Below are 21,244 nucleotides of genomic sequence, written 5' to 3'. Positions count from 1 at the left end.
AAACAAGAATGACTAGGAAACCAAAACAGTGCCCAGAACACAGGAAAATCCTCTAAGAGCCAGCAAGATGGACTCTGAGGCCTCAGCAGAAGACAGGACAACATGCTTTTCAAATGCAAAAAGAATTAGAGTACGGTTTCATCTGTCTGTCTGTCTCTCTAATGGCAGCAAGGAGTTGGCTACCAAAATCACTTTCTGAGCAGAAGAAAAAAACAACCAGCCACTACAAAGTCACCTGTAGACAATTCGTTTACATGGTGTTATCTTCACAGAAAACCACTACCCACAGCTAACGGTTATAAAAAATGCATGGTCGTGCATTTGTCTGGGTATGACTCAAATGCAGGAGCCATAAACATGCTGAGTAAAAAGGAATCCAAATTCACAGAATACGTTCCCTCCTTAGAGCCACAGCTTCAAAGGGCAGGGCAGGGCAGGGGGAACGTTACCAAATATTCTCACTTACCTTTTCAATTTTGTCAAGCCATTCTTTGTTGGATGCAAGCTCTGCCATAAAGGCCTGGTGCTTGAGCCATTTGCTGTGCAGATTTCTGGCTTCATCATACGACATATCCTGGGCTGTGAGCATCTTTTCGTTGATCCAAAGAGAAAGCTGGAAAGGGACAGAAGGAATTGGAAAATGAAATCAAACTAATAGATCTTCTCAAATGTAGGGAATAAAGTGCCTACCTCTGTGTGTAATATGCATTACAACAGAATACTTGGTTAATCAGCCCTCTTTTAATTAATTACAGAATTATAAAATCTCCAATCTGGAAGAAACCTCAACTGCCACCCAGTCCAACCCATATATTACAGGTACAAGAATTCCCAGTACATATTTCCAGCAAGTAATTTATCCAGCCCATGACAACTCCAAAGGCAGTCCACTGCACTTTAGCACAGCTCTGTTAGGGAACTTTATGTCAAGCCAAAGTCTACACCTCTGAAACTTCTATCACTGCTCTTTACTCTGTTCTCTGAGCCTATGAGAAAAGATTATGTATGTATATGTATTTATGTATACACAGGCATTATATATGTATATAGAAATGGAAGACAAATACTATGTACCTGGGCAGCTAGGTGGTGCAGTGGATAGAATGCTGGGCCTAGAGTCAGGAAGACTCATCTTCCTGAGTTCAAATCTGGCTTCAGACACTTCCTAGCCATGTGACCCTGGGCAAGTCACTTCCCCCTGTTTGCCTTGGGTTCCTCCTCTGTAAAATGAGCTGGAGAAGGAAACCCCTCTAGTAGTTTTGCCAAGAAAATCCCAATGGGGGTTACAAAGAGTTGAACACAATGAAATGAATGAACAACAATAATAAAAATTGGTACATGCCCTCCTAAGTTTTTACTCTTCCACCTCAAAGATTTTTAGTTTCTTCAACCAATCTTTAGTATGGTACAAAGTGGGGACCCTTCACCTCCCCAGATGGTTACCTCTCAATTTACCAATGTCCTTCCTAAAATATGGCACACAGAACTGAACACAACATTCCAGATAAGGACTTACTTATAACTTTTACATTAACTTATCCATCTTTCACCTGTTTGTCTCTCTGAAGTATCTATACCAGACTGTAAAATGCTATATAGTGAATGTTAGCATAGGGTAGTAGAAACCGCACTGAATTTGGAGTCAGGAGATCTGGGGTTTAATTTTGGCACGTCCATATTTGTACATATATAGGTGTTCTATATGTACATATACATAAGTATGAGCTCATGTCATAAATTAGAGGTGGAAGGTGCCTCAGAAATCATCTAGTAGAAGCTGCATAGGTTAGTGTAGAATTATGTCTGAATCTGGAGTGTTGTGCTCAGTTCTGGGCACCACAGTTTAGAAATGATACTGACAAAATGGAGGGCAACCAACCAGGAAGCCAAAGGGCCTCAATTTACAGTTACGGAAACAAGGCCCAGAAAGCTTAAGTGATTTGGCCTAGATCATATGGACAGTGATGGGGCAGAATATGAAAGCCTAGGTTCTTTAACTCCAAATTCAGCTTGTTTCCATTTATACCACCTTGCCTTCCACGTGATCCTAGACCTCAGTGTACTCAAATATAAAATAAGTTGGCTGGATGATATGACTTAGAATATTATTTCCAGAACTAAATTTACAACCCCTGCTTCTCACTTTGCTATTCTTACTCTTTCTAATATTTTAACTCTGTTGGCATTTCTTCTTCTTCTGTCTAAATTACATCACTCTTGCCCTGCGTTCTCTTGATCTGTATCTCTACTTGGTACCTAAATACCTCAAAGGCTAGAAAAGTTCATCCAACATGTCTGCTTCTATCTAGAGTCTGGAAAACCATGCAAAAGCCTTCTAGCTTGTGACAGCTGAGAAGTGAGCTCTTTCCCTGCCCCAGGAGACAGATGATACTCAGCCAAGCACTAGGCTCTGAACCAGCCCCCAGTATACCTTTCATTCTGGCCACTCAAAATTAATTAGTGCCTGCATTTTACTTTTGTGCCAATTTTCTAATTCCTATCCCATACAAACCCTGCATTCATATAGGCTTTCCTCTAATGATCCCTTTGCCAAAGATATTCAAAGGGATGTTGGGAGTTACTGAAACCAAAACATTTAATGCTATAAAGAAGTAAACAATGTTAAAGATATCTTCATTTCCACCCTAATAATCTTGACATGAGTAAAACGGTAACTTTTATGGCTCATTTTCTTCCTGATCCTATCCCAAAGGCTTTCAGCATACTATATACAAATGACAGGAAATCCATATGTATCTAGGGCCAATTAGCCCTCTACTGAGGTTCTGAAACCCATTCCTCTAAATTTGCTCCCTTTCCTAAAAGATTTGATACTCGTGTAAACAAAGTCAAGGAAGATGATGTGTAGGATTCAGCATGCCTCTGGCACTCTTCCCTATCTTACTTTTTCTATTTCTGACCAATTCTACTTCACCAGCCCAGAAAGAAGGAGTTTCATTGGTCTATTTAAGAGAAATTATGATTTTCTTTAAAAAAGTAAAATCTTTTGTAAACAAAGTACTACAGAAATTGGAGAAAACTCCAGTTTTCAAACATCAAACTTTTTTAAAGTTGTCTGAACTGCAGCAATCAGAAAAACAAACTATGGGCACTTAATTGTGCTAAGGGGAAAGGTTAAAAACAAAAAGGAAAAACCAAATTACAAAACCTCCCCCTGTATCCTTCTAATCTCAAGGCCTCAAAAAAAAATATCTCCAGTGAACACAATAAAGGACATTTATTAAAGCTGCCAGGGACATTCACATATTTCCTCTATTCATAGCCACCTACCCAAGAGGAATAAAATGGAGACCAAAAACCCCCTAACAAAAAACAGAGGCTTATAAACAAATCTCCTCTTTGCTGAGCACATCATCCTACAGATAAAAAAACTGGGAGGTCCAGTGCCCTGAAATGGATCTGTGGAACTTGCTGGATCATCAGCTCTCCATCAACATTCCTGAAGCAGGAATTATTTGTGGACATTTTGAAAGGTCATTTAAGAATATAATTATTCTCTACAGAAAAGAGCATTGCATAGCTTGAAAAACAGGGAGGAGGGTGGTACAGAGAGGGAGTCTGTTCTGATCATTGTATTACAAGTAAGAGAAAGGCACGGAAATCACCAGCTGATCAAAATCACAGGTGGATATGATAAGATCTTTGAGGAGAAAGGGTAGGTAGTGAGGAGGAATAAAACAAAGGCACTTTATTTCCTGGACAACACAAAACCTAATATTAAAAAACAAAAACTACACCCACTAAAAGAGCTAGAGTATCAATTCTGTATTGATCCACAAGCAAGTGTTCATTTGATTTCCACTGCTACTCAAGACAGCCTCCCGCCCCATCCTAACAGTTTTCAATAAGGGGATGGTATACAATTGAAGGGTTTAGGAAATAAGAATATTCTATTTTATTCCCGAGGTTTCAAAACAGAAATGGAGCATGACAAAGACTCAGGTCACTCGGTTTCCTAAACCTTACGTACTAGAATTAAACATGACCTGTGGAAGCTCTTAAGAATCCATAAAGGATACAAGTGGTGGAGATTTCTGACTTTGGGTGCTTTTTTAAACTCCCTTGGCAAGGAACCTGGCTGAGAGAAAGAAAGACCTACTTTGGTGATGTCTTGTGGAACTGCAGCCAACAAGCTGTAGACACAAACTTTACCCTGGGATGTTTGAACCAAATCATTTTTGGAGTCCCAGAAAAATCTTACCTGGTGCCATAATTTTGATGACAAGAAGACAGTGTCTTGATGAAGACCCAATTTCTATGGCTCTAACTGCAAATACTAGAAGTCCAACTCATTGTATAAAGCACTAAACCAGGGTTGGGGAGTCTGTGGCCTTGAGACCACATGTGGCCCTCTAGGTCCTCAAGTGCAGCCCTCTGACTGAATCCAAGCTTCACAGAACAAATCCCCTTAACAAAAGGATTTGTTCTGTAAAACTTGGATGCAGGGGCAGCTAGGTGGCGCAATGGATAGAGCTCCAGCCTTGGAGTCAGAAGGACCTAAGTTCAAATTGGGCCTCAGATACTTGACACTTACTAGCTGTGTGACCCTGGGCAAGTCAGTTAACATGGACTGCCTCACCAAAACAAACTAACAAAAAAACCTGGATACAGTCAAAAGGCCACACCCAAGGACCTAGAGGGCCACAAGTGGCAAGGCCAAAGGTTCCCTACCTCTGATGATGGAAGGAAAGAAAGGGAAAGGCCAAAGGAGGAGTAATGGTCAGCAGTTAAGGGTAGGCCAAACAGTTTGTAACCTCCACAGCATAGGAAAGTTCAGTTAAAACTTTGTTCCATGCTTTGAAGTGAAACTACACACAGGAGGCTGAGCCTTCTGGATATTCTTAATGAAATTGGCAGCTGCCCACACTGCAGAGTGGGCTCCTTGTAACCAAAGGTGGTAATTTAGAATAAATGGAAAAAGTTAAAATTCTGCTTCTTAAAATTGGGGTTGACCACTTCCTGTGACTGCACTGAGCTAGTCAATCATTCTATATATTTATTTTTCGCACACATTTCTACTTTTAAGCATTCAAAAAAGAAAACTTGAGGTTTGCTACAAGGAAAAAACATTCCCACAATTAGAACTGTCCCAAAGTGGAATGGGGCTACCTTAGGAGGCAATCAGTTCTTCCTCAGCGATCACCCTCCCTTTGTTTGGTCTCTAAGCAAAGACTGGATGACCACTTATTGGGTATATGGGAGGGGAGATGACTGTTCAGGCACTGAGCGGATGTCCTTTTCTAAATGAGATTCTGTGATAGGACTTTTCTAAAGAGAAAGTAGGGAAATTACCAAAACTAAACACCTTTCAAGTAGGTATGTAATAAACCCTTCTTCCTAACATGTTCCCATTCATAGGACTGTGGATTTAGAGCGGGGAGCTGGACTATGGAGGGTACCTCGTCCACCTCCCTCGTTCAACAGATGAGAAAACTGAATTTCAGGGAAGTTAAGAGACTTGCCCATCCAAGTCACTGGATTACTATAAAAGTGGCAAGGGTAAGAGCTGAGTGAAGATCTCTGACCCCAAATCCAGGATCCTTATCATTTCACAAACAGCTTTTTCAGAAAATTATGGGACTTCAGAAACACACAGCACTTTACTAATACACTATCTCCTTTGATTCTTGAAATACCCCTAAGAATCACAACAACAAAACTGAATGAAGCTGAATGCAGTGAAATGATAATGAATAAGTCTGAACCTCATGAGTGGAGAAAATGCATCTCCTTCCTTGGCTGAAGAGCACAGAACAACGCTCCATATACTACAGATGTGGCTGGTTTGGTGGACCTCTTTTTATCTTCTCACATTCTTTTAAATTCTTTGTTGCAATGAATGGCTCTCTGAGTGGAGGAAAGGTACATGCAGTGCTGAAGGGAGGAGGGACTTATTTGGTAATGAAGGTGATTTAAAAGATGATAATTTAAAAAAAACATTTTTAAACCAACCCTGTAAGGTAGATTCTATAGATATTATTTTCATTTTAGAAATGATGAATGACTTGCCCACTGTCACATAGCAAGTGAGTCAGAGGGATGATTTAAATCCAAGAATCCAGGTCCAACACTCCATACCTATCACGCAGAATTGATTCTTTCAACATGAATCAACTCAACACTCACGAAGTGAATACTGTTGGGAAGTTCTGCACTGGGCATCTCCTGCAAGAAGCCTTTTCCAGTCCTCTTTCATCTTAGTGCCTTCCCTCTGTGACTACTGGCAATTTATCTTGTATATCAAGTCTGCATAAGGTTGTTTACAGGTGATCTCTCTAATTAAGCTCTGAGCTGCCTGAGATTAAGGACTACCTTTTGCCCTTCTTTATATCCACAGTGCTTGGCACACAGTCGATGTTAAGTAAATGCCAGCTGACTGAAGAATATGCTGTAAAAAGTTCAGAAAAGACACAACTCCTCTCCTTCATGGAGTATAGTCTAGAAGTAACATGGAAAATGCTTTGAAAAACCTTAAGGTTCAATTAAGGTGCTATTATTAACAGTAGTGGTTTTTTTTAAAAAAATTATTGCCGGTAATGGTGGGAATGAGACAAACACCTAAGTAATTAATATATATATTTGGCTACCATTGTAGGAGATATTGAGATATCTTGGCCATTTGGTATTTTATGAGACAACAGGACAGAATTTTTGAAATAAGATCTGTCCCAGAAAATCCAGGGCATATAGTCACCTCGGGCAGACAAAAAGATTTCATCTTTATGGTGATGCTGCCTCCTTGAACTTGATTTAACTTGGGATCCTGATGAGACCTAGCAAGATGGCCTTCAGGGACAATGGAAAGTTGAAGGCATTCCCAGCAGAATAACAAAACGGTGTATCAGTTATTAATATGGGGAAGTAAAAATACAGCCTGGAAAAGAAACCATAAGATTCCTTTCCACTCCACTCAAGCACAACACAAATTCTACACAGCTAAATTTAGAGTCTGTTCCTCCCCCTGCATGTCCAAGATTGAGTCACTGTCACAGATAATTAGTACTCTTAAATGAGCATCCCATTCAGCCATCAGAACTAAAGCATCTATTGGTGGTGATGACAATTTTCTCTTCAACATGTCTGGCTACAGTTAAATCCCATAGAGATCCCTGCAGTACTGGTACTGCAGGCAGAAAATCCTTAGCTTTGCAGTCCGGGACTTTATTGGTCTGAGATTTAGCTGCTGGAGCACTCAGCAAGATGCACAACAGGGCTGAGGATTAAGAAGCATAAAGGCTCACTTCTGTCATGGATGACAGTCAGAGAAAGCGATCAAACCCATGTCTTGTAGCATGTGGCCATATAATTTATATACTAGGTGTGTGTGAAGAGCTGAGGAGACTTTCACACTGCCAAGACTCTGCAGGCTCACTCTAATATCGCTGGTCTCCACTCTCATTTTCTGGGAATGCAATAAAGCCAAAGGCCTCAGATCCACATTCGTCTTCCTACACACTAAAAGAGATGTACTTCTAATGAATGAGTCACATTTGTACGGCTGTTCTCTTCCTCCCTAGCTCATTCAGCTAAATTCAGTTTTTAAAATGTGTTTATGCATGTGTCAGTGAAGTATGAAATAGTAGGATAATCATCAGATTAATACCACATGCTTAAATTTAGCCTTCTGAAGCCTAGATAACGTTGGGCTTCAAATTATTGCTTTTAACATATTTTTCAATGGGGGCTTGAAAGACATATCTTGGATTCCAATAAAATCAGGAATTTGACTCTTTTTTTATTTTTACTCACCTGGAAAACAGCCTTATTTCTTTCTTTCTAGGCCAGATGAACACACACTGATTTAATGTTCCTAAATATAATAGATGTTACATTGCCTTAAAAAGTGGGAGTATTATTGTATGATAATAATCTTGGGAGATGTCATCAGGCCTCTCAACTTTGCAATGCAGTGGAATATTTTTTCTTCTGAAAGTGAATGAATCTTAAGGCAGTAGTACAGTAAAACATACCTCCTGACAATCCTGCAGGAATTTCTGAAGATCCCTGTTGTCCTTCAACCTCATCAGAAGCTCACTGGCTGCCTCACGATTCTTTCTGTGTCTGTGAAAGAAAAAGAGAAAAAGAAAAACAACACTGTGAACCAACTCATACTGACTTTCCACTATTATTTTTCTGGTTATCTAGTGACGAGATTAGCTATGGCAAAGGTTAGTTACAGAAAACAGTCATTTAAGAGTTTTTAATGCATGATTTATGCCAAAACAAGCACGTTCAGCATTCATAATTAAGTGACCAAAAAAAATGATGAAGATCGGTAGTATCTTTTCAGTGAAAAAGTCCAGATCAAGAGTGATTAAAATACTAGTTCAAGGTCACACAACAATGCCATTCAAAGAGCTGATTCCTAATCTTGAATTCTCTCCACCAAATGAGTCATTCAAAAGCACTGAGTGAGCATGAACTATGCCACAGGACTTTGCTGTGGATAATGCCCTCACAATGCTTATAATGGTGCTAGACAGGATAAATACATATGAATGCATACATTTCTTCTGAAAAGATACAAATTCCCTGAAGGAAAAGAATGACTGGATTTTGTTTTTGCATCCTTCCCACCTACCTAGAACAGTGCCTAGCATACTGAAGCTTAATAAATACTTGGCTGACTGATTTAAAAGATTCTTAAAACACCTTTAAACGGTAACACAAGAAAGTACAAACTAATGCCACTCATGACATTTCTTTTGGGAGGAAGGATAAAAACCAAATTTGGAACGTCAGAACTGATCCATCTTATCTTTGAGATAATTTAGTCCAAGTCCTAGACTTACAGAGGAAATTGATGCTTGGAGAGGATGGTGAAACCTAAATCACAATCCCCAAGACTCAGAAATGGGCATGCTTAGCTATCAGTTTATACCACACTGTCCTCACCTATAAAATAGGGATGATAACAGTGCTCCAAGGTTGTAGTAAGGATAAAAGGAGATGTGCGTAAAATGCTCTGCAAACCTTAAAGTGTTTACACATGCTGGTTATTGCTCCTAAGGCTCACATGAGCACACTAAACATGCACATCTGAATTCTGTTCATATGCCCATCATCGACCCTGGAGGTCACTGCATTCACTGGTAAAAAGCATTTAACCTTCCTGTACCTTGAGGTTTTCCACTTGAAATTGGATGCTGTGAAAAAGATTGATTTTCTGGGCTTTCAAAGCAATTAGGAAGGCTAACCCACAGTGTCCTGAAGAAGTAGAAAATAGTTTCAAGAATACAGTTCCCCAAATATTCTCATGTAGCCTGGGATATAAAGTTGTATGCAGGAGCGTTACATTTAGTGGGAATGAACTGGACTACAAAGAGACTTGGGTTTTCAACCTGGTTCTAACTGCGAAATGCTATATTTGCTAGGGCAAGTCACTGAGCTCAGCTTTCCTAGGCATCCAATGATGATAACATCACTTGCATCTTCCCAACCCTTAGGTAAAGGATTTATAAGAATACATAAGGAATTTGTTTCTTTTCTATCCTCTACAATGCAGAGCTTGGAATAAGTGAAACAAAAACTTGACTGACACCTAAGGAATTCTCTCAGATAAATAAAAGAGCGGCACTGTGCACCATGTGGAAAAAGAATCACAGAATTTCTAAGCTGCTCCGTAGCTGACAGAACATCTGGTACACCTTCCTCCCTGATCCTTTTCACTTTTAAAGTGAAGCAACTGAGGCCCAAAAAGGGTGAATTATCCAAAGGTGAGGCAACAAGCTAATGGGAGAGTCAGGACTAGATTTCAGGTTTTCTGACTCCCTTTCCAGTGTTCTTCTACTTTCATTGCTTCTAGTAGTAGTGATGCTATTGCTTCATTCTAGGGTGACTGAAGGAAAAAAAGAAGGTCAGCAGTGTCAAAAGTCTATTAGCAAAAGAAGGTCAAATGTGTATTATAAGTGAAAAAGATAGAGGAGCATATGACTCAGCCCCTAGAGGATAACATCTTACTTTTTAAAGCTCAAAGAGTTTCCACATCCTTAGGAGGAGAGGTCTCAATGTGTTCATATTCCTTTGGGAAAACTCTGGCTAAAGGAAATGTATCCTTCCCACATCCATCCCAATTTCATTAGGGAGAGGCTAGGAAGGACCAGGAAGGCATAAATGGAAGAGTTGGAGGGGAAATAGAAGGAAAAGGTATATGCCATCTGAAAATGCAAGTAGATTGATCAGTGATGAAAGAGAAACCCAAAAGAGGAAGACTGGGAGAATAATCCTCCAGAAGAATAGATGAAAAGGTAGAAGTCACCTCCTTTTAACTTGTGTATTCTTGAGTTACAGGTACAATAAGATAAGGAACAGGGCACTTAACAAAAGGAATACATAGGGTTATAATATAGAGTTGGAAGGGATTTTGGATTAGGGAATACTTTGGGAGTTGAATGTAATTCTTATTGCAAGACACTTTTGGTTTGGGTGAGCTAAAAGGGCCAAAGTGGGCCCCAGAGGAAAGAAAGAGAGCTGGCTGCTTAAAGTTTCTTAAGAGTGAACAATTTTCTTCTAATCAGTCCAGCCACGCTTACCAGGATAGCGAAGGAGCTAATAGGGAACCACTGGAATTTAGAGCAGCGGTGAGAAGGGTGAAGGGAGCATATACAGGCACATTGACATTTTAGGGAAACCACTTTGGCACCTACGTGGAAGATGGATTAAAGAGGGAAGAAACACGAGATATGGAGACCAATTAGGTCTCCAAATAGACCAAGCTGCAACTGAGAAGTGTAACTGAGAGAGAGGGCTTGTAAAAGGGCGGTAGTCATGATCGGAAAGATGTTGTAAAGGTAAAATGACAAGATATGCCAATGGATTGGATATGTGGGGTGAGAGTGAGGAGTTGAGATTGATACTGAAGCCGTGAGCCTGGGTTAGTGGGAAGATAGTAGTACCCTCAATAGTAATAGGGGCATTATAAAGAGGAGAGGCTCAGGAGTGGGGGAAGGAAGATAATGAGTTCCATTTTGGACATGTTGAATTTGAGATGCCTAAGGGACAGTCAGCGATATGTGGATGGAAGTCAGGAGAGAGACTAGAGCTGAATACACAGATAAGAGAATCATCTGCATAGAGGCAAAAATTGAATCCATGGGAACTGATGAGGTCACCAAATAACACAGTATAGGGAAAAGGGAAGAAGCCCAGAGCCTTGGGAGATTCCCACAGTAAGTGGGAATGATACAGATTACAAATCAGTTAGGAAGGAAGGAAGGAAGGAAGGAAGACAGAGGAGGAGGTCAGATAGATACGAGAAGCAGGAGAGGGGAGAGTCATTAATATAGACATGAGGGAATATGCTCGAGGAGGTGATCCAGCTGTGTCAAAGCTACAACGTGGTCAAGAAGGATGAAGATTGAGAAAAGGATGATTAGACTTGGTCATTTTAAAGACAACAGTTTCAGCTGAATGATGAATCCAGAAGCCAAGCTGCAGAAGGTTTAGACTAGAGAGAGGGAAATGGAGGTACCCAGTGTAAATGGTTATCTCAAGGCACATCAAAAAGAAAGGGAGGATAAGACTGGAATGGTGAAGGACAAATGTCAGTTAATAATATCAGTTAAAATGCATCTTCATCATGCTTCAATATTTTAAAGATCTGTAATTTCATTGACATAGCTTTATTTCTCTTTAAATGCAGATTAAAACTCTTCTATAACCTAGTAGCTTTTGAAGAGCTGCAAGGTCTGAAAAATTTATCCACCTGTGGCCAAACTGATAAGCCTCCAAATTTATCTTGACATGTAAATCCATCACTAGGCCCATATGTGAAGCCTTTCCAGCCTGGCAGAGTCAAGAGAACCCAGGGTCACCTTCAGGATACAATGGTAAACTGGAATAAGACGTCAGATCAAGGTGCTCAGCCTTTTATGTGTCATGAAACCCCCTTGGAATGCAGGGTAAGCCTTTTGCTCCCTTCTCAGAATTATACTTTTAAATGCAAAAAAAGGAAATCAATTATACTGGAATACAATTATCAAAATTTTTTATCATGTTCAAGAACCAGGTTAAGAACCCTAGCTTTAGCATCTTCAATGAAGCAAAAGATCTGAACATATCTCCTTTGATTTTTGAGGGAGCTGGATTTAATCGTTAGGAGCAGCCATTCACCAAAACCTTCCTATTCTTTGAGGGCTATAAGCAAATATTTGAGTTGATATAGGGAATTTGTGATGTGTCAGAAATAAGACTTAAGACCTTTGCCACTAGTCCACAGCTCTTACAACCGCCCCTTCCCTCCCAGTGCATCTTAAAAACCTCTTTTTAATGGCTGCAGACAATTTTGAGAAGCTTATGAAAGGCAATATATTTCTGCTTCAAGCATTATCTGGAGAAACTCAACTAGGTAAACATTTGGATGTGTTTCTTGTTCAACCACCAATCTTTAAAAAAATCTAACCATAGGCTTAATCATTGCCAGCTCTAGTGTACTTGTCTTTTTTTTTTCTTTTTAGCGTAACTGTCAAAATGGGGGGAGATTGAGATAATTACCAAATGTCCAGTGAAAAGATGAAATTAAACTAGGAGAAGGGAGAAATGAAGAAGAAAAAATAAAAGGCTTCTCTGAGACAGTGCTCTGAGGAGTGAGAGGACCAGAGGTATCACTGAATCAGGAAACACTTGGCAGAAGTGATGGTGATTTAAATGTAGGAAAGTGTTTCCCGACAGCCTGAACAGGAAGCAAACTTCTTGAAGGTGAGGTCAAAGCAAAGCTGTTTAATGGACTCCAAGGCATGGAATCTGTTGAGAACACTGAGAACTTATTAGAACCTTGCTACGGTTGTCAGGATTCTTTTTAGCAAGGTCTGATTTGTTAGATTATTGTTGCATCTCTCCACCTATCTCCCCCAAGTAGTACACAGTAGAATTTTTTTAAAAGTCAATAAGGAAAAAAACAATGGCAATTTGGGCTCCAAGCCAGGTGGTGTTTATAGGAGAATAGAGGATCCCAGGTGCCCTGGCACAAACAGGCTTTATGATTTTAAAGTCAGAGATTCTCTGTGGAAATAAGGAAACCAGGTGCTATATGGACATTAGATACTGAGGGTCTTTTCTCCTAAGAGAAGGCTTTGCTCTCCAAAAAATGATATTTTGGGTCAAAAACCCTGGTTTCTTGTTCTCCCAGACACTGGACTGTGGCCTGGAATTTTTCTTTTGTCTTTAATCATACCCCCCAGGAAGAATACAACTAAAAGCTCTGTTTTTCCATGTAGTCTCAGGCATCTATAAATACCACTAGCACTGCTCAAAGCTGTAAGAGTCCAGGCTTTCTTCCTGTACTTTTTCATCTCAATAAATTTAATAATTCTGCTTCCTACCTGACTAGCTCAACCACAGTATTCAAGTGATTTTATACCAAAGGATTAGACCAAGGAATTTAAGTATTTATTTTGCTTATACCCATAAAAATGCCTGTAACTCACTGGCTTTTGTATTTTAAATGAAACAAGAGCCACGCAGGGTCAACTCCTCATCTGAGGATACAGAAGTAAAATCGGAATCTAAATGGCATCGAGAAAAATATAATTTGAAAGCCCAAATGATCAGCCCATTTCCTGGAAGAGAGACAAAAACAAATCTTTTCTTGTGTTTCCAAATATTTCACTTTCTTTTTAGTTCCTCCCTTTTACCAAAAAAAAAAAATTCTGGAAGCTGTTCTAGGCTTTGATGAGATCTGGTTCTTGCTCAAGTGGGGGTACAATGCCTGCTGAAAGCTTCTGTCACGTTCAAGAGGATCCTTGTTGCCAGGTACCACCTGCTCCCATCCCCTCTGCACCTGCTATACTCTTAGGGTTAGCATGGAACAAACAGATAAAATGGAAAGGCAGCCAGGAAGCTGGAAATCTGTTAGACACTACATCTGTAAGTGTCAAGGCCAATTTGCTATAGACCTATGCTGTAACCATCTACTGTGGAAGGAAGGTAATATGGTATGTTCTTTTTAGGGAGTGCTTACATTTTAACACAAGAAAAAAAAAAAGGTGAAGCATCCTTTGTGACACGTGCTAAGCATACTCTGCCTTCTCTTCTACAACACTGCTGGTGTGGTGTTTTCAAAGAATGTGGATCAGGGATTCTTAACCTGTGTTCCAAAGACCCCCTAAAGGCACTGGTGGATGGATTTCAGAGTGTCTGTGAATTTAAAAAATAAAGGAATAAAAAAAATAAAATAAAAACATATACAACTGTATTTCAATATAGTTGGTCTTCTTTGTAATCAATCAGTAACCATTTATTAAATGTTGATCTTGTGCATTATATTTTTATTTTATGTTTTCTGAAATATAATTTTGAGAAGGAATTCCTAGGATTCACCAGTATGCCAAAGGTTTCCATCACACAGAAAAGGGTAAGAACTCCTGATTGTAGATGGATGAGATCACAATTAAAATGCTTCCTCCTCCTCGTTTTAAAGGGATAAAAGAAATTCCTCCTCTGTCACCACCACCACAACCCTGCCTTATAATTGGGGATTCGAGTTTAAGCTCTGACTGAAAAAGGGGAAAGACTGTGTTCCTAGGACTCGCATTCCCAATTCACCTGAACAACTCAGCACAAGGAAACAGCAGAGGAACATAAAGCAGCTTCTCCTCCTACCCTGTCATGAAGCAGCAGCAGCATCACAGCTAGCATTTATATTGCCACTACTATATGCCAGGCACTGTGCTGAGTACCTTAGAACATAATCTCATTTGGTCCTCACAACAACCCTTCAAGGTAGGTGCTATTACTATCCCCATCTTACAGCTAAGAAAACTGAGGCAACTAGAGGTTAAGTTGATTTGCCCAGGTCATATGGCTAGTTAAGTGTCTAAGGTCACCTCTGAACTCAGGTCTTCCTGACTCCAGGCCCAGTGGTCTGTCCACTATGCCACCAGTCACCTCAGCATATAGCAGGAGCCCTAGGATATCCTACAGGATTATTCCTGAAGACTGAGCCAATTCACTCATTCTCTCACCTCCACAAGGAGGGGTTTTTGTTTTTATTTTTAAAAACTGGCTTAAACTGGATCCAGAAATGATCAGGTTGAAAGCAGGCCAGGGAATAGAGTGACTTATCAGAACAGTGGAGACAAAGAAGTGAAATGGAATATCCTAGAGGAGGGGGTAGGCTCAGTGAAGCCAGCCCCTGGGGGCCAGAGCAATTATCTGTCCCTGACCTTCCCAGACTTTGGTAATGAGGGCAAGGTGAGAGCCTGGTGCAAGGATCAAACGAGGTAAATTGTCCTTTGCCAAAGGAAAAAATTCTTTTAGGAACACAAAAAACACAAAACTCTGGAGAAGGAAGAAAGCCTTTTCTCTCTTCATGAAAGAGATACTGTTCCAATGTCATCCAAGCTGACTTTGCAAGAGATGCCAGATAAAGGTTCTTTGTACCTTGGGAAACACTGGCTTTGCTAAGGGGGCAGGACAAGCAGACTAACCTTCCCCTGCGCTTCACAGGAAGCATTCCACGGCAGGGGGGAGAAGAGAGGAAAGTGAACGTGGGCCTCGCTGGGGAAACTTCACAGCAGCGGGACCTCAGTCAAACCTCGTTCTCAAGCTCCCTTCTCCTTGTATGAATGACTTGAATGCTAATTGTCCCAGGGTCATGGACTCTTACCTGATCGCAATTCAGCATACTTGCTCTTACAACATTTGATTAAAGATCAGCTAAGTTTTGTTTCTGAAGCTCTTGATTCTCTATTACTCTTTATAATGGCCTTGTTCTGAAAATCCTAGGTTGCTAAATTATCATTGTTACTGATTCACCATGGAACTTCAGATGAGACATTCCTGAGTGCCCGCAATTAACACCAAGCCGGCATATCCACACCTACACCTTTTCAGCAGAGTCAGTGGGACTGTCAAGACCTGAAAAGTGAGCTTTGTGTAGAACGCCAAGAATGCCGTACCTATCATCAATCGAGTCCACCTTCTCCTGGATCTTGTCTGAGGTGATGTTCCCATCACTGACTAGTCTCCGGCCTGTCTCTACAACTGCATTGATCTTTTCCTCATTGGCATCCATCGTGGTCATGAAATCTTCTTGCTTTTTAATTGCTGCTTCTGCACCCTCCAAGGTGGTAGGCATTTCAGTGTGGGCTAAAACATACTCCTTTAAAAAAAATAACCAAGATAAGATAAGAATAGTAACAAGAGACTGTATTCAGTGCATTCCATATACAAAAATAACTTCTACCCTTTGTCAGACATGAGATCAGCCCTCTCAGTCAAAACTTTGTTTTACTTGTCAAAACTCTGTGTACAAAATTCTGTGCAACTAGTGAATCCTGACACTTGAAAGGTTATTTAATTAGTAAGTGACACTAAATTTTCATCAGCAATTAAGTGTCTTTATTAGGTTGTAAGCTCCTTCAGAGAAGGACTGTCTTTTGCGTCTTTTTATACCCCCAGGCCTTAGCACAGTGCCTAGCATGTACAGGTACCTAATAAACGTTTATTAATTGATTTGTATGTACAATTAAGTGTGCCGATTGAAAAAGATGATGGAAGCTTTGAGTAATGGCACCTACAGATGCATCTTCAGCCCTTTGTGTCAGACACTAGGAGTTATACCCTCTTCCTAACAATCACAAATTCTGAGTTGGAAGGGACCACAGGAACAGTCTAGACCAACATTTAAGTCAAGTAGTCACTCATTCAACTCTTGTTAAGAATTTCACTGAGCGGGATATCCTTTCACTGTGGCAATTTAGAAAACAGGCTCCAGAAAAAGAAAACTGCGTTCAAATCTTGCCTCCCAGGTACAGTGTCCCTGAGCAAGTCACAAGCGTGTCATAATGGAATGAATGGGTTAGACTTCTGGCTGAAGACCTTGATTAAGTCTCTTAAATTTTCTGGACCTTAGTTATTTCAACAGTAAAATGTGGGTGTTGGACTAGAAATCTGAGGTGGAGAACCTGCGGCCTCGAGGCCACAGGGCTGCACTTGAGGACTAGAAGGTCTCTGAGGTTTTTTCCAGCTCTATCTAGATCTATGATTTAATGATCTCCTGAGGCAGTCCATTCTACTAGTTCTAATCATTAAGGAATTTTCCCACAGAAAAAAAGCACCCTCCTTTGCCTAACTTCCTGCCACACTATCTCCTAAGGGAAAAGAATTAAGTCTCCTAAAATTTTTAACTACACTCAGTGACATCTTCCCCCAAAACATCCCATATACTAAGGATGCTGCATGATTTCTGAATTGCTCTGGGAACTCCCTCCCCCAACTGCCAAGGGTGGGAGGAGCCAGCCAATCCATAAAAACTTTACTATATCGGGTTCTCCATAGAAAAGATCCCTTATTCTGGTGTATGGGCCAGAGAATATTCTTGGATTCTTCACTCGGTAAAAGCAGGACAAAATTCCAGACAGTGGACAGGATTCTAGATTTAGAGCTTGAAGGAACCTTACAGGGCATACAGTAACAATAATTATAGCAGCTAACATCTATATTGTGCTTTCAGGTTTGCAGAACGCTTTACTCGTATCTCATTCGATCCTCAGAAAAAATTTTCAAGGTAGGTGCTATTATTATCGCCACTTTATAGATGAGGAAATTGAAAGGTTGAAGTGTCTTGCCTAGGATCAAACAGCGAGTGCTTAAGAGGCATCCCAGAGCAAGAAGGAGTACAACACAGTCCCTCTTTCTATTATGTCCCCCTTCTGGATGTCCTGGTCCCTTGGTAACAGGTATAGAGACAGATATTAGAGGAGCATGTTCTGATATATGTAAAAGTTACCTCTAAACATGTCACAGGAAAGAAAGGTTTGCCACCAGATTTACCTGGTTATTAAGAAATGCTTCTGCTTGCTTTGTATCCCTAAGGAACAGCTGGTATGCATGGGACTGAGAGAGGAGGTTTTGCCTGTTCTCCCACATCTTGTGGAGCTCGTTCCATCCCGTGTCCAAAGCCTGCAGACGCTGCCGAAGAAACATGTACTGAGCATCCGTCTGTCCCTGGGTCACCATCTCGCCCATGTCCCTCATCTTCTGGTAGTCTTCCTCATAGTTGTCAATTTCATTCTTGATGTTCTCGTGCTGTGTCAGGAGCTTCTCGGCTTCTGCAAGTGTGTTTGGCATATCTTCTGAGGCAATTGCTGTCTGGGTCCTAGACAGCCATGACTGGAAGTCATCCAAGTCCCGGAGAAACTGCTGCAGCTTGCTGGCTTCTCCCAAGGAGGCCTCTCGGTTCTTCAGTGTGGTCTTCATCTCCTCCCATACATCACTGATCTCAGCCAGTCTTGACAAGATGGCTTGGGCCTGGTCTGGATGCTCTGACTCTAGTTTCTCTGCCTCTTTCTGCAGGTCACTCAGCTTTGCCTCGATGGCAACTAAGTCTCGCTCCATGCCAGTCAGCTTTCTCTGTAGGGCCATGACTCCCGCCAGGTCATTGCCTAGGTCCTGGGTGGATTCAATAACTTTGGTCTTTTCCCTTATCCAGGATTTGGTTTCATTGCACTCAAGATGGTAGTTCTGGATACTCAGGGCTGATAGGAGGGCATCTTTCTTCCTGTCTACTAGTTCTCTGAACTGGCTCCACCTATAAATGAGAGAGAAGAGAGCTAAAAATGATTCCAAATGCTGGTATTTAAATATTAAAACCAAAGGCTAAAGTTAAAGCTGGAATCCCACCCCTCCACAATGGAGAAACACCTGCTGAACTAGACTACTGGCCCTCCTGCCTTTCCTCTCCCCAGTGAAAAATAAAACAATGAGGTCATTTAGTATGTGAATGGTTGATACTATGGAAACAGAACAGAGATGGATGTTATATAAACTGGCTTAACTACAAAAGGAAAAGCACCTGTGAACACCTGTCTTTGAATAAAGTCCATGACATTCCTTGTTCATGACACATTAAATTCTTGTGTGAAGGACAGCTAATGAACCCAAAAGTTTACACTGGCCCTTAGAACTGGTCTTTTCTGTACTTTGACGCAAATGTTAATTACTCAGTAGGAAAGTAAGGCATGGATTAAAGTCTGGCTTTATGAGAAGACTTATTGTGGACCCAAAGTCGAAAAAACATCAATATTTTGTCTGAGATAATAACTGAGAATGGGAGGTAAAATTCTAACCATCCTCCTCCCACATCTTTATTCCCATGATGGATTACTGGTAAGAGACTAAGAAAGGGTGAGAGAAAGAGACAGAGAGAAAGAATGAAAGGAAATGGAATGGAAACCTGCAATGGGATGTGGGTTGCCTTACCCCTCACATTCCTACCCCAAACGATTCTTCCTAGTAAATCAGTAAAAGTTAATATAGCTATATGTGCAAACGATAATGCCATTAATAATAACATACAATGCCATACAGGAAGATGAAATATTTGAATCCATCTTTCCTCACTACTCTGAGGTTATTCCAAACATGAAAAGACACCAACCTTGTGTTGAGTTTGTCCTGCTGGGCCTTAATTTCCTTCTCACTTGGATGGTCACTGTGCATTAACTGTCGTGCGATCTGGTTCACCACTGCAACCCGTGATGCTTGGTTGTTCATTTCAGGCTCCAAGCTTTCAAATCTGAAAAAAAGAGATTTTTTCAGTGGCATTAAAGTTCCTCTGTTACTGAGAAGCGAGTGGTAACCACGAGGGCACAACCCTCAACTTGCTCTTACCTATGCTGGATAACCTCCAGGTCTTCTAGCTTCTCTGGAATCTGCATGTTGTTAAGCCACTGTTCCTTTTCATCTATCCAAAGCTCACAGGCATCTGCCTCACTGAACATCTTGTACAGAGCCAGGGTGTCCTGGAGTGCCTGCTTCCTTAGCCGTGTGAGCTCTGCCACCTCTTTGTATCTCTCTTCAATTCCAGACAACCTGCCTCGAACATCAGGAGACTCAGCATGCTCTTGGGGCAGGGCATTGGCTTGCTCATGCAATGTGTCAATGGTTGGCCTGTAGTTAGCGATCTCTTCAGCTACATCTTTATGTTTCTTGACCAAGGACTGTGTTGAGTACTCATCGTGGCCCACATCATTGCTGGAGACAATCTTGAGGATGTCCAACATCCAGGCATCAATGTCATCAGCATCTGCTTGGAATTGATGGAGAAGAGAGGCTTCCTCCAAGCGCTTTTTCCGAATGGCTGAAAGTTGTTCCAGGTTAGCCCACTGCTCCCGGATATAAATGATTCTCTCTCGGATTTTCTCAGAACCAAAGTGCTCTTCAGCGATCATGTCTTCCCCTTCCTTGATGGCCTGCTCAAAGTGGCCACTGCGTCCACTCATTTCATCCTCAAATGCCTTGTGCTTGCTGAGCAGGCGGACGACACTGGTCAGGTCTTTCCCATAGTCATCTGAGGAGAGGATCTTCTCTTTCTCTCTTATCCAGCCTTCCTCTTCAGCCATTTCCCAGAAGAACTTCCACAGGCGGCGAGATTCCTCCAGGCGAGCTCGCCGTTCAGCTGCCAACTGGCAAAGTTCTTGGTAACAAAACTCCATGTGGGCTACCCTATCTCGGATGACTTGTGGGTCACATGGTTTATAACCTGTGTGAGACATGGGAAGAAAAGTGAAGGTGTTCAGAATATGTAGCTTAGGTTTCTTTGTCATTTGGAAGCAAGAGGCAACAACTTTGTTTTCACCACTTGACTTGCTGGCAGGACTTAACATGGCCTTCTCGTTAACTAGAGTTAGGTGAAAGTATTCCCTCTGTGTTAGAAAAAAAATCTCATCTCCAAGTCACTCAAGAACTAAGAGGGCACACGAGTCAATTTTGTTTCTAAGAGATGCCATACAACAAACATTCTCAGAGAATACTGACCCAGTGTGATAGGATACCAGATGGAAAGGATAAATGGTTTTCTTAGCAGCTACACAAGGTTATAGGGATATGGCCAAACCAAGTGTAGCTTTAGTGAAGCTTCATCGTTGAACACGAAAACATATTTAACACCAAGTTGGATGTGGAGATTTGGCAGAAAACAGGGAGAAAGAGGAAGGAGAGGAAGAGAAGGAAGAAGAGGGTATTTCCCTATTTCCCACTCCATGGCATGAATCCAAGATAGATGGCAAGCATTTCAAACTATTCTCTCCAGACTGCATCTTGCTCCCCCCACCTCCACTCACGGTACTTGATCAATTCAAGGAACAGCAGCAGAGACCCAAATTCATGCACTACCTATGACAGCTTAATAGCGTCAAAAACATAAGAGTCCCATCTCCCTCCCATCAGACAAATCAATGAAACGTTTCTCTTCTCTCATTTTGGTGGCTGGGAGATGGCAACA

The 21,244-nt window shown here is 41.1% G+C and overlaps 1 protein-coding gene across 4 annotated transcripts in view; it reads right to left on the bottom strand.

Moving 5' to 3' along the window:
- The window catches only part of SPTBN1 (spectrin beta, non-erythrocytic 1), a 273,410-nt gene that overhangs the window by 36,289 nt on the left and 215,877 nt on the right, over window positions 1-21,244 (bottom strand). For all 4 annotated transcript variants that reach the window (XM_020996260.2, XM_020996262.2, XM_020996261.2 and 1 more), the window contains 6 exons: window positions 19,633-20,503; window positions 19,400-19,537; window positions 17,794-18,550; window positions 15,918-16,120; window positions 7,992-8,082; window positions 467-613 (listed from right to left, as the gene is read on the bottom strand). In XM_020996260.2, the coding sequence (XP_020851919.1) occupies window positions 467-613; window positions 7,992-8,082; window positions 15,918-16,120; window positions 17,794-18,550; window positions 19,400-19,537; window positions 19,633-20,503 (2,207 nt within the window). The remainder of the gene's footprint in view (window positions 1-466; window positions 614-7,991; window positions 8,083-15,917; window positions 16,121-17,793; window positions 18,551-19,399; window positions 19,538-19,632; window positions 20,504-21,244) is intronic.

The sequence above is a fragment of the Phascolarctos cinereus genome, unplaced genomic scaffold, assembly GCF_003287225.1.
Source record: "Phascolarctos cinereus isolate Bilbo 61053 unplaced genomic scaffold, phaCin_HiC Scaffold_2;HRSCAF=192, whole genome shotgun sequence".
In the NCBI taxonomy this organism is placed as follows: domain Eukaryota; kingdom Metazoa; phylum Chordata; class Mammalia; order Diprotodontia; family Phascolarctidae; genus Phascolarctos; species Phascolarctos cinereus.
The sequence above is the reverse complement of the archived record's forward strand: the minus strand, read 5'-3'. Positions and strand labels throughout refer to the sequence as shown.